The sequence below is a fragment of the Neovison vison genome, chromosome 12 (assembly GCF_020171115.1).
Source record: "Neovison vison isolate M4711 chromosome 12, ASM_NN_V1, whole genome shotgun sequence".
NCBI lineage: Eukaryota > Metazoa > Chordata > Mammalia > Carnivora > Mustelidae > Neogale > Neogale vison.
In genome coordinates this window covers 81689394-81703688 of record NC_058102.1, presented here as the reverse complement: position 1 = coordinate 81703688, position 14295 = coordinate 81689394, and the positions used below count along the sequence as shown (strand labels likewise).

Genomic DNA, 14295 nt, shown 5'->3' with positions numbered 1-14295 from the left:
GATAAATGAATCTCTGAGAGGGCTGGAACTGGTTGCGCTAGCCACAGAAGGTAGAAAAAGGAGTAGATATCTCTGACTTGAAGGACTTGATGAACACCTGGATTGAGGAATAGTGGTGGTTGGGGATCTTCTAAACCTCCCTTCTCAGACTGAATATCTTGGACTCCTACAAGCTTTATCTGAAATCCCAGATGACGACCAGATGCTTGTTTTGCATGCCCAATGCAGCCTCCTTGGAATACATCCTCACACTTGTGACGTTAGTTCAATAAATGCCTTCCACTAAATCTTACAGGTAATGTGTACAATAAAACACATTTGTCTTGTTTCTCACTGTGTATCATTGAGCAGAGCACCTGGCAAACTTTGTTGAGAGAAAAAGAAATGAATAAGTAAATGAAGAATTAGGCAAAAATAGAGTGTTTAAACCACCTACTATTTGTTCTGCATTTGAACTTTTTGACGTGGGACCATGGACTTTCTAACATGGCACCCAAATTGTGAGGGCAAGCATATGTACTTTTCTATCATTGGTGAGCAAAGAGTATTTCTTGAATTCTCAGTGGAGTCCATGACCAAGACCATGGAAGAAGCACTGCTCTAAGTATGCAGAGTTCAGAGATGAGAGGATTTGGCCATGGTACAGAGAAGAAGGATACTAGCCTGGGAAAGGCAGACTGACTTCTCCTCACTAGAGCTAACTGGGCTTTTGTAACTGTCTCCCCCTTCTAGGAGAAGAGAGTGTGCTGCCTCTCCTGACACAGGACTCTAACTCCAAAGCTCGGAGGGGTATTTTAAGAAGAGCTGTTTTTTCTGAGGATCAGAGAAAGGCTCTGGAGAAAATGTTTCAGAAGCAGAAATATATCAGCAAAACAGACCGAAAGAAACTCGCCCTCAGCTTGGGACTAAAGGAATCACAGGTACCAATGAGCAGGAAAATGTCTACTGCTCCTGATTTCTGAAGTATGAATGTATGATTTCTGAAGTATGAAATTCATACATTTGGCAAACGTCTCTTGTACTAGGTATGGTGCTGGACCCTCAAGTATTACTGAAGTATTTTCACAGTTGTAGAGTGGGTGGAAATACATATCAGAATTCCTATTTGAAAATAGACCCATTTGCTGAGAGGTCTAGGTTTTTGCATGATTAATTCTTCCCAAATGAAGAGAACCTCTAAGGATGTCATATTTACATCATTAATTGTTTGCTCTGGTTTCAGAGAAGTAGACTACATAATCTATAAAAGCAGGAACCAATTTTCCTGTCTTTTTTTTCATTCCCAGTCCAAAATCCAGTCATAAATGTGTGTGACTCATAAATACTTCCAGATAGATTTCATTACCCTGCAATCTGGGCTTATGTCAAGTACAGTAAAGTAGTCTCATATTTGCAACACCTACAAACCTTTCTTACGTATTAAGGTACTACTATTTTAAAACTAATCATTTTATAGTAAGCACGATAATCATCCTCATTTTCTAGATGAGAAGGTATAAAGAAATAAATACAGGTCTACTGTCATGTAGTGAAGCTGCTCTGGAGCTGGGCTCTCACCCCAGCAACCTGGTTCTGGAGTTTGTGTTCTACTTAACCTGGAGCTATCACGTATTTTTGTGCAGGCTGTGCACTGCACAAGGGCACAAGGGCTAAGAGGCATGGCAGCAACTGAAATGTAGCAGGTGCTCAGCCTGCCAAAATGACTCTCCTGGTGCAAGACTATATCCATCTGGATTTTTTGAGTTAGCATAAAGGCTCTGAAGGGCTAGCAGAAGCTCTGTATAACTACCATGCTCTACTATTCTTCACTCAATACCAATGACCTAGTTTCTAACTCTGGATTTTATTAAACCAGTTATTTTTGGATGAAACTCTCCTTAACCTTGCTTCCTTCCCCTAGGGAAGTGATCTCTCCCTACCCCCCAGCTTTTTCTAGTTGTAGGAAGCAGTACGTGGAGTAGTAGAGGGTAATTGGCCTACATCAGCCAGCCTGTGCTTTCCTCATTGTGTGATACTAAGGAGTCCCTAACCTTAACCGACTGCTCTATGCCTCAGTTTCTCACATAAAAAACAGGGACAAGGGCGCCTGGGTGGCTCAGTGGGTGAAGCTGCTGCCTTCAGCTCAGGTCATGATCTCGGGGTCCTGGGATCGAGTCCCGCATCGGGCTCTCTGCTCAGCAGGGAGCCTGCTTCCTCCTCTCTCTTTGTCTGCCTCTCTGCCTACTTGTAATCTCTCTCTGTCAAATAAATAAATAAAATCTTTAAAAAAAATGGACAAATATCAGAGTTCTATCTAAGTTGCAGAGCAATTTTGCATTTATGATAGATAATCAGTAGCTATATCTTGATGGTCTGTTGTGTGCAAGACACTGTGCTAATAAGTAGGCAGTAAGAGGGAGTGTTGATTAAGTACTGACTAAGATACACTCTGTGCACCCAGGAATTTGTATGAGCGACTGGGGAAATGAAGCAGAAGCTCAAGACAATGCATTGCATAGGAGACATTGCCTCTTAAGTTAGATATGCTGCCAAATAAAGGAGCTAGATCAGGGGTCCTCAAAGTTATGTATCTCTCCGGAGATTTATGTTAATCTCCACGACTGGTCCTTATGCTCCTCTGGAGTCTAGGGAAGAAAGTGTCTCTCTCATCCTTAGAGGAATCGTTGGGCCTGACTAGGAGGCACAGAAGCTCAGTAGGACTGGTCTTCATCTCACTGGTATGGATTAAAAACAAACAACAAAAAAACAAAGACACTCTGAGTTAGAGTTGAGAAAATGTGAGGCTTTGGGAGTTTGCAGGAGGTCCTTCGTTGAGTTAGAACTTGAAGTAGGTGTTAAAAGATATAGGTCACCATACAATACATCATTAGTTTTTGATGCAGTGTTCCAAGATTTATTGTTTACATATAATATCCAGTGTATGGTGACTAACACAACACAATAAAAATTAAAAGCAAATAAACAAAAAACCCCACCACCAACAACAAAAACAAAAGTAAAAATTTTAGGATACTAATAGAAAAAAAGAGAAAGAGAAAAGGTGGCTAGGTTTGATCTGATAGTGCTGAGGCAGTGTGAACGTCTTTGAACTTCCTGAAAGTAGATTATTGGAATGAGAATGTAGCCAGTGTACTGGAGATCATTTATGAGGGGATGACCATAATCTGTCCATTCCAAGAAAACAAACTATTTTTCAATTTGTATCTTATCTTCCTGTTCGTGTTCACAGGTGCTAGTTTTACATAGTTGATTGTATTGTTTTTAAAATTCAAGTGCCTTGAATGAATGAATACTTTCCATGTTATTAAATTTGGTAAACATCTTGGAAGTAATTTCACATTTTCTTATTTGCGTAGACATCTCATTATATAATTAACACAGGGTATTTATTGTGGTAAATTCAAACAAAGGAGAAATTGGCAAAACTAAAAATGAAAATTCATCTCCTCCCCTTGCAACCCAAGTCCTTAGTTATTACTGTCATTTATAAATGGCTCTTGTCTGACTTTATTTGATGTACCGTGTATTATCTTTAAAGTAAATGCATATGTGTGTTGTAAATGCACAAACACAAAGTAACACAAGCACTTGCACCGTGCCTACCCTGTGTCCTTAAATTTGACGTCATTTATCCTCACAATTACCCTGCGAGATAGCCACTTTGATTATTCCTACTTTATAATAGGGACCTAGAATTGAGACCCAGAGTTGTGCATATATGTTTTTAAATAAAAACGGGATCCTATTTTACATATATCTTGACTTTCCGAGGGAGACTGCAAATCACCTTTGTAACCAACACACAGATCAAGCAGTAGAACCTTCTTGCCAGGGCCAGTAGCCCCCTGCATAGTACTCCCTTCCAGTGACTGCCCTCTCCTTCCAAGACCACCTACTCTTCTGACTTCTAACCACATAGATCAGGTTTGCCTATTTGTGTCGTTTGTATAAGTAGAATCGTTCAGTACAAGTTCTTTGGTATACGTGGCTTCCTTTCCTTAACATTATGTCTGTGAGATTCATTCATGTGACTGGATACAGCAGTTGCTCTTTTGTGTTCATTGCTGTGTAACATACCCCAGTTTCTCCACTCTGATGGTGGGTGTTTGGATTGCTCCCAACTTTTGGCTATTATTCATATTATTTGTAGCAATTATTTCAGCCGTTATCAAAATGTTTGGAATATTGTGATTAGTAACATTCTCCTGTTACAACCATTGCAAACTCTTCAAGTTTGAAGGTTGTTTTTTTTTTTTTTTTTTTTTTAAATTGTGGTAAAATAGGGCGCCTGGGTGGCTCAGTGGGTTAAGCCGCTGCCTTCGGCTCAGGTCATGATCTCAGGGTCCTGGGATCGAGTCCCGCATCGGGCTCTCTGCTCAGCAGGGGCCTGCTTCCCTTCCCCTCTCTCTGCCTGCCTCTCTGCCTACTGTGGTCTCTCTCTGTCAAATAAATGAATAAAATCTCAAAAAAAAAATAATTGTGGTAAAATAGATGTAACATAAAATTTACCATTTAAACCTTTTTTAAGGGTAAAATTTAGTAGCGGTAAGTACATTCACATTGTTGAGCAATCATGGCTACCATCCATCTGCAGAACTTCTTTCATCTTGTAAAACTGAAACTCTGTATCCATTGGACAGTGACTCCCCATTCCTCCTCCCTCCAGGCCCTAACAACCACCACCTTGTGTCTCTATGATTTCACTGTTCTAGGTACCTCAAATGAGTGGAATCATTTGTATTTGTCCTTTTGTAATTGGGTTATTTCACCTAGCATAATATCTTCAAGATTCATCCATGTGGTGACATGCGTCAGAATCACCTTCCTTTTTAATGCTGAATAATATTCCATTTTATGTATACCATATTTTGTTTATGCATTCAGCCATCAGTGGACACTTTGATTGCTTCTACCTTTCAGCTGTTGTGAATAATGCTATGAACATGGATATATAAATATCTCTTCAAGTCTCTGCCTTTAATTCTTTTAGGTAGTTTGTGGCTATGTTTCATGTTTGTGGTGTCTTTATTTATCCAGAAATTTCTCATTTTTATGTTGTCAGCTCTATTTTTTCTTTTGTGGTCTAGTGTTTTATGTCAGTGCTTAAAAAAAAAAATTCATCTCTCCAAGACTGTAATGACAATCTCATATAGCTTTTTCTAGAACTTTTATAGATTTGTTTTTGTGTTTAGCTGTTTAATCCTTTTGGAATTTGTTTTTGTATTTGTTGAGAGGTAGAACTTTTCATTTATGGTTTTCCCCAAATATGTACATTTGTTTCAATACTATTGATTATGAAGAAACTTTCTTCATGGTTTTTTTTTTTTTCATTGAGCTATCACTCAGAAAAAATTCTAGATCTACAGAAAAGCTAAGGAAAGAAGAAAATAATGAATGTGATAGAAGGACAAGAATCACCAATGGGCACAAATATAATGTCTTAGTGAAAACCCACTAGAAATACTTGGCAGGCTTTCTAGAAGTAAATGCCCACTGCAAATAATAAATGAGTTCATGAATAGAACCAAATGCTCTGGTATGTACACATTAGTACTGTTTTCTTATGAAAAGCCTTAACCACAGGATTGTAACTGAGATGGCAGTCTTTTGGACTTACTCGCCTGGGGTCAGGTTCTTTGCAGCCGTTTTGAAATTGCCCGTCAAGTTGAAAGAATGAAGAAATTGTTTTCCAATCTGGAAAGATTATCTCAGATAGAGATTTTTCCTTCATTGGGAGAAACATTTCGTTGGTAACACTTTGTAATTATTTTTTAGGGTAAAAACTTCCTGGTTTTTTGTTTTAAAAATAGAAATCCACTAAATTGTTCACATAAAGATGCAGTGTAATTCTTAGGAAAACCATGTGATTGGCTTTTAAAATATCAAGAAACCAGTTGTGGAGTTTTCTCATCAGGCCTGATTGACTACACAGTAGATAGAGGGGAGAGTTAGTAGTAAAGACAGAATCCAGTTGGGTGCGGCAGAAGTATGGCTCAAATAGAAACCCCCATCATAAGCCCTTTCGGGTTAAATATGACCGATTGTTATTTATTGAGCCTAATTCTTCAAGTTTGATAAATCGTAGGAGTAATCAGACTTGGAAACTGTACGAAGCTTGGAATTTATCAAAGCGTTATAAAATGTTTAGCTTCCCAGAAGTTCCTAATGAAATCTGAATGTTATAAGAGCCTGGGCACTGGAGTGGGACAGTCATGGATTCTACTTTAAGTGCTTCCATTTTACTAGCTGTGTGACATTGAACTGATTTATCACTCTGAACCTCAATTTTCATACATGTGAGATGAGGACTTGTTGCAGTCATTGCAAGGATCAAATTATGTAATCCACACAGCATGCATGGCCTGACACACCTGGCATAAAGTAAACACTATTATTAACCGATAGCCTTTCCTTTGTATAAATAATTTAGCATGGGTTAAATGATGTTTTAAATTGTTGAGGGTGAAATCGGTTTTGAAAGATGTCAGACTTGCAGGATGTAACCCATTTATCACAGTCGTTTTGTTTCATCAGTCTGGGGAAATTATACGAAAGTAATTGTTCAGATATTTTTGAAGGAACCCAGTGAAAAGCCATAAGGACTTTGCTAGGCTGGCTCTCACAGTAAAGTTGTCTCATAAAAAGCATTACAGTTTGCAATTCTGAAGTGAAGTAATGTGGAGTAAGTGATCATTTTCTCCAATTATTTTGTCAATAGGTGAAAATTTGGTTTCAGAACAGAAGAATGAAGTGGCGGAATTCCAAAGAGAAGGAAGTGCTTTCCAACAGGTGTGTCCAAGAAGTAGGCCTTCCAGAGGATCCCCTCTCACGGTCTGCTCTGGGGTTCCCTTCTCCATGTCCTTCGCTCTGGGAAGTCTCCCAGCAGCACTCGAGTCCAAGATGGAGGGAGAATTCGCCAGAACCTTCAGAAAGACTCATCCAGGAGAGTTCAGGGGCAGTGCCCCCGGAAGCAAAGTCACTGCAGAGTGCCTTATATTTGTGTTCCGAAGAAGCTGGAGACAAGAGTGTCCTTGCTGGGGTGGTCTGAATCGAAGCCTTCCTCTATGTTAATTTAAAAGGATGCTTAACTAATAACATTTGGACTCTAAAGCCAGCTAGTTTGTGCCTCATCGGTGCCTAAAACATACTACCTTTGGAGTGATGCATGAACTAATGCTTTAGGAAACCCTCTCCAGTGTTCTCTTGTTGGGCTCCCACACTCAGGCTTAATGTGTAAGTAGAATAGAATCTCCCAGAAGGTACAAAGGAACTGAAAAGAATGAGAATTATAGTTAGCTCAGTCCCTAGTCTGAGTATGTGTGTATATATGTGTTTGTCTTTACATGTGTATATATATATAAATGTTCATTGAAATACATTAGTAGGAGCTAGTTCCTCTTTAAATACTGTACCAAGCAAATTCATGTCCTTTTATATGAGGAAAAAACAATTATTGACTGGATGTTAATAATTTTTTGAAAATAACGTAATATTTGGATTTTGGTCCAACATGTTTTTTGTTTTTTTGTTTTTTAATTCCCTATTTTCTGGTTTCTTTCAGTGTCCAGCTATAAGTGAAACTTAACAACTCAGCTCAGCTACCCTAATCGAATGAGCCACTATTAGATATATACACTGAAAGTATATACTTAAAAGTAATCCAACAAGAAAATTAGAAGAATTTCTGAATGAAACTATTAGAACCCTAAATTTTCCAAGTCTCTGAACTTCATCAGGACATCATTGAGGGAGGTACCCATTTAACTAACAATTATCTTTTGATCTCTTCTCTGTGAGGATGGGCCTTAATCAAGGTTTGCAAAATGAAATGCCTTTAAGGGCCTATCAGTAAAGAAAGGGCATGGTCCACCTAAAAATATTTGAGTTTAGTAATTTACGAAATATTGTGTTGGGCAAAAGAAACCTCTGTGCCAAGCTGTTTGTGACCTCTGGCCAAGACTTAAAGAAATGTCACAGTTCCTAAAATGTTCCCAACTGGACTTCAAAATACAATACTGATGGAACTGGTAGTGGATTTCTGTTTGCACTTCTAGTTATAGACTCAATTTTCCACTTAGGTGGTACACACTATATATATTAGGTTATTTTTATGTATTAACAAGAACCACACAGATGTTTTGTGTGTTTTGTTGTTCCTGAAATAGTCATATTATAAAATTGCATTTCTGGTAACGATTTGCTTAGTTAATCTAGAAATTTTTATTCAAGGTCCAAGAAAAAATTATGTTTCACTTTGGAGGAAATGAGGCAGAAAAAGGAAATGATGTGGTTTTGAACTAGGTTATTATTAATCTGTGGACAAGAAACGTTATTAGAAGTTCATGATGTGGAATTTTGTTAGTGAGAAAGCTGCGTAAAGGGAGTGGCTTCTAATTTGCTTACATTCCTAGTTATAGACTTTGAAACTTTAGGGTTTAGAGAAGGTAATATCTAAAAAGACAATGGTTTTAGTCAGCATCAAGAAATGATTTTGTTTGAACATGATTAGAATTGGGGTATGCTAGCCTGTGTCTTTATCACAAGATACTTTACTTAAAAGTCCTCTCAGAAGAAGCTTGTCCTAGTGTCTCTGTGGGAAAGAGGAGCAGGGATCTGCAGACCACAATTTAAAATTTAAAACCTATCTTTAAATGATTTGTAGTATTGTTGTTGTTGTTGTTTTCCTCTTGGTAGGATGTTAACCTCACCTACATTTATTGGATGTGCCAGAGAATGTGCTAAGCCTTTAGGGTGAATTAATTCATGGTGGTCCTCATGAAAGTAGCCCTAGGAGGTAGGTGCTATTATTGTCAGGATTGCTTTTTCCCAGGTGAGGGTTTAAGGCTATGAGTTAGGGTGGTGGCCCAAGGTCATGAGGTTAATAAATGGAATTTGGACCCTGGCCATCAAGTTTCAAATCTTGAAATCCTACCAGCCATCTTGGGGTATGTGTGTGCATACCACTGTAGAATGTATTCACCAGCTATGGGATGCGTTGTAAGACATACGTTTCGGAGATTGCAGTAAGATTTATTAAAGAAATTCAGAAGCATATTGTACTTTATGATCTCTTACTTGGGGAATGGTTTTATTTCTAGTGTTCTCTTCTCTATTAACTTTGAAATTTGGGGAACGTAAAGAATTGCAAAAGCCTTCAACTATGAAGCCTCTATAGAAAATAGTCCCATAGGAGTGTTTCAGTGAAATGAAACTATATTTTTTTATCACTCACTGCTAAAAATTTAAAGTGCTTATCTATGGTTAATGTTTCTTGAGAATAACTTGAAGTTAAATGAGAGCAACCTGCTTCACGGCACCTGATAAGCCAGGTTTTATGTGGGCTAATTGGTGCTCAAATGATCTTCCCCCAGACTTTCACCCCAAGCTCTGAGACTCAGCAGGGGCTTTTTTTTTTTTCTTTTTCTGTAAGGTTGGCCTGATATTTAAATATGCAAATAAATATTTTAATTGCTTTCTACTCTGGAATGCTTTAAGCCTCAGCAAAGTACAGTTTATATGACTATGTTAGGGATACTTAGGACACACGCAGAGACGCATACACTTGGTGCTCATACGTAAACCTGCTGTGCCTTCACTTTGCCTTCACTCACCTGAATTACTTGAGAGAACTGCTGAGCGTGGTATTCTAATGGACAGTTCTCTCTCTCTTTTTTTTTTTTTTGAGATCAATGAGGTAGAAACCAGAGATACAGTAGAACGTATCAATGAAACTAGAAGCTGGTTTTTTGAAAGAATCAATAAGATCAATAAACCATTGGCCACACTAATCCAAAAGAAAAGAGAGAAAGCCCAAATTCATAAAATTATGAATGAAAAGGGAGAGATCACAACTAACACGAAGGAAGTAGAAACGATCATCAGAAGTTATTATCAACAGTTATATGCCAATAAGCTTAGCAACCTAGATGAAATGGATGCATTCCAGGAAGAAATCGACAACCTGAATAGATCGATATCTAGTAACGAGATTGAAGCAGTGATCAAAAACCTCTCAAAAAACAAGAGCCCAGGACCTGACGGATTCCCTGGGGAATTCTACCAAACTTTCAAAGAAGAAATAACACCTATTCTCCTGAAGCTGTTTCAAAAAATTGAAGCAGAAGGAAAACTTCCTGACTCTTTCTATGAAGCCAGCATTACCCTGATCCCCAAACCAGGCAAAGACTCTGCCAAAAAGGAGAATTTCAGATCAATATCACTGATGAATATGGATGCTAAGATTCTCAACAAGATCCTGGCCAACAGGATCCAACAGCACATTAAAAAGATTATCCACCATGATCAGGTGGGATTCATCCCTGGGCTTCAAGGATGGTTCAACATTCGCAAATCAATCAGTGTGATACAACAAATTAATATGAGAAGAGAGAAGAACCACATAGTCCTCTCAATTGAGGCAGAAAAAGCATTTGACAAAATCCAGCATCCATTCCTGATTAAAATGCTTCAAAGTATAGGGATAGAGGGAACATTCCTGAACCTCATGAAATCTATCTATGAAAGACCCACAGCAAATATCATCCTCAATGGGAAAAAGCTTCCAGCCTTCCCGTTGAGATCAGGAACAAGAGAAGGATGCCCATGTTCACCACTCTTGTTCAACATAGTATTAGAAGTCCTAGCAACAGCAAACAGACAACAAAGAGAAATAAAAGGTATCCAAATTGGCAATGAAGAAGTCAAACTCTCTCTATTCACAGATGACATGATTCTTTATATGGAAAACCCAAAAGACTCCACCCCCAAACTACTAGAACTCATACAGCAATTCAGCAACGTGGCAGGATACAAAGTCAATGTGCAGAAATTGGTGGCTTTCTTATACACTAACAATGAAAACACAGAAAGGGAAATTAGAGAATAGATTCCATTTACTATAGCACCAAGAACATTAAGATACCTGGGAATAAACTTAACCAAAGAGGTAAAGGATCTATACTTGAGGAACTACAGAACACTCATGAAAGAAATTGAAGAAGACACAAAAAGATGGAAGACCATTCCATGCTCTTGGATCGGAAGAATAAACATTGTTAAAATGTCTATACTGCCTAGAGCAATCTATACTTTTAATGCCATTCCGATCAAAATTCCACCGGTATTCTTCAAAGAGCTGGAGCAAATAATCCAAAAATTTCTATGGAATCAGAAGAGACCCCAAATTGCGAAGGAAATGTTGAAAAACAAAAATAAAACTGGGGGCATCACGTTACCGGATTTCAAGCTTTATTACAAAGCTGTGATCACCAAGACAGCATGGTACTGGCATAAAAACAGACACATAGACCAGTGGAAGAGAGTAGAGAGCCCAGATATGGACCCTCAACTCTATGGTCAATTAATCTTCGACAAAACAGGAAAAAATATACAGTGGAAAAAAGACAGTCTCTTCAATAAATGGTGCTGGGAAAACTGGACAGCTATACGTAGAAGAATGAAACTCGACCATTCTCTTACACCGTACACAAAGATAAACTCAAAATGGATAAAAGACTTCAATGTGAGACAGGAATCCATCAGAATCCTAGAGGAGAACATAGGCAGTAATCTCTTTGATATCAGCCACAGCAACTTCTTTCAAGATATGTCTCCAAAGGCAAAGGAAACAAAAGCGAAAATAAACTTTTGGGACTTCATCAAAATCAAAAGCTTCTGCACAGCAAAGGAAGCAGTCAAAAAAACAAAGAGGCAACCCACGGAATGGGAGAAGATATTTGGACAGTTCTCTCATAATTTGTAGTCTGCCAACTCTCCACCCACTCCACCTCTTTCCACCTCCAAGACGTACACATTTATTTTCCCCTGTTCTCTCAATGCAGATTCCTTTTCTCCATGTGGTCATATATTCGTGTATTTGTTGTCTGCTCTCCAGGAAAATCTGCTCTGGTAAGCACCAAAACCAGAGAAGCCTGGAGGCGAAGGTATTTTAAAATTTTTAGAAGACATTTTCCCATGGATTTTAGGCAGGTGAGAAGGAAAAAAAATGGTTAGCACCATCCTCTAGCTTGTACAAAGGTAAATATTTTATAAAGCTAAATATAAAGGGTTGGAAGTATATAGTGGGTTAGGAATGGTCGCTGGGTCTGGAGACAGTGAAGGCCACGGTCATTGAAGTTGAAAGGCAAGTCTGTTTTCTTAGTGATGAAGTGGGTTGACTGGGGAACCCAACTGCTTGCTCCAATGATTCTCAAACTTCATAAATCCATACATATGAATATTCCGTACCTTCCAACCAGTTTTGGGTATGTGCTCAGATTTTTGCAATATACCTCATACATTCTCTTCACCAGCTACACCTCCCACTCTACACCTTGAGAATCATTACACATGTTTTTCTCTTTTCAGATATAAATTCATAATTAAATATGCTCATTCAGGCCACCCATGTCCTTTCTGGCCCCTCTCTTTCTGCATTCTGATTCTTTTTTTTTTTAAGCTACACACTCCTCAGCATGGTCCATGACCTAACTGCTAATGACCAGTGATTTCTTCAAGCTCTGTTGGCCTCTTATACAGCAAAACTCATTCCACTGTGTTCATAAGCTTGTTAAACACTGCCTCTGCAGTCATCTGAAATCCACAAAAATATTTTTTTCTTTTTGGATTTCAACACTTACTGGGTACTTGGTGTGAGGCACAGTCCTAGGCTCTGTATAAAGAAATGTGAGGAAGAACGTGGTCCTTGCCCTTAAGAAACTTACCATCAGTCTTTTTGCCAAACAACTTTTAATATATTCCATGTGTCAGTAACTGGATCCGGTAAATCTGGAGCAAAAAAGAAACTTCTAAGGTCCTCTAAAACCACTATCTCTCCATGTGCAGTTTGTGGGGCAGGGTGAGGGGGAGTGGGGCAAAGTTTATTAAGTGCCCCACTATTCAGAAAAATACAAGTTTTGTTGGTTTTCTATCCCTCCTCCATTCAGGCCACATTGGTCCCAAAAGGACTCAGAGCCTAAGGGAAGGAGTCATTATTTTTTTATTGATAGTGCATCCTACCCTCTACTTTTGTATTTCTACCTTCTCAGCCTCAGATCAATCTGAGCTGGTGGTTGGGAACAGGGAAGGAAAAGCAAATAACACAAGTGATGGAGAAACTAGGATGATAAGTATTCTCGAATATATAAGGAAAATTTTGCATAATTAATTTATATCATTTATAAACCGTCTCTAAAATAAGTAACTTTAAGAATGTTGTACAAGCCCCACAAAGATGGTTATCTTCAGCCATTAGTTGAGTTCCATTACAGTGTTATTTTTGGTTGTAAGAGTTACACATGCTCATTTTGAAGAAATACCCTTGAAAATTCAGTTAACAAAAATTTGTGTGTAACTCCACCATTTGGAGATAGCCAATTTTGCTCTTTTTTTAAAAAACTTTCACTTTGAATGTATGTGCATATAAAGGTGTGTATGACTAAACAAATTTGGTCATGTTATGTATACAGTCTATCCTGCTTTTTTTAACTCAACTTTTTACAGAGAACATTTCCCCATGCCATTTAATAAATGCTGAAACTATTTATGATGGCTAATAATTTTCCATTGCTAACTCTTTCACTTCTTGAGGTGGACCAGGGGATGGGGCTGGGGGATATCAGGTCATGAAAGAATGATCATGGAGCTCTTGTACCAAATGGAGAACCTCTTCCAAAAAGCCACCTTGAACTTTGTCAAAACATATCCATCCAGTCAAGGTCCACAGGAGTGTACACACTTGTATTTCAAAACCTTGTCAGCAGCAATGATACCAATGTAGGGAGATATTCTACCTCTCTTTAATTGTGGTTATAGTCACTCTGATATCTCATTTTAGCAATGTTTTATTGCCCACAGTGTGGGTAGAAGTCAAGCAAACTTTTGGTATCTGGCATCTGTCACCATTTTGAAGGCTGAGATGATAAGGCTGCTTTGTCTAATTAGTCCAGAATTCCACAGTTCCCACAACTCTGTGGACGTTCTCTCAAAGTTGCTTAACCGAAACTATGAGGAGAAACTTTCGGGATCAGAACATTCTGAGTTTAAAAGGTAGCCTTCAGTATTATTTAAACCCAAAGCATTCAGAATCATCAACTATTTGACACTAACCAGAAGTCAAAAAATTGGGATTATCATTCTGAATAAAATAAAGTGTTATAATTAATTCATAATGTATATAGTTAACCTTATTATGATGAATTTCCATTGTAGTTTCCTAGAGCAGCCATAATAGATTACTACAAACTGTATGGCTTAAGACAACAGAAATCTCTTCTCTCACAGTTGTGGAGGCCAAAG

At 38.3% G+C, this 14295-nt stretch overlaps 1 protein-coding gene across 1 annotated transcript in view; it reads left to right on the top strand.

The window, feature by feature from the left end:
• The window catches only part of DBX2 (developing brain homeobox 2), a 32797-nt gene extending 23745 nt beyond the window's left edge, over nt 1-9052 (top strand). Inside the window, exons 3-4 of the mRNA XM_044226921.1 lie at nt 733-920; nt 6719-9052. Coding sequence (XP_044082856.1) covers nt 733-920; nt 6719-7048 — 518 coding nt within the window. The 3' untranslated portion in view covers nt 7049-9052. The remainder of the gene's footprint in view (nt 1-732; nt 921-6718) is intronic.
• Nucleotides 9053-14295: the final 5243 nt, after the last annotated feature.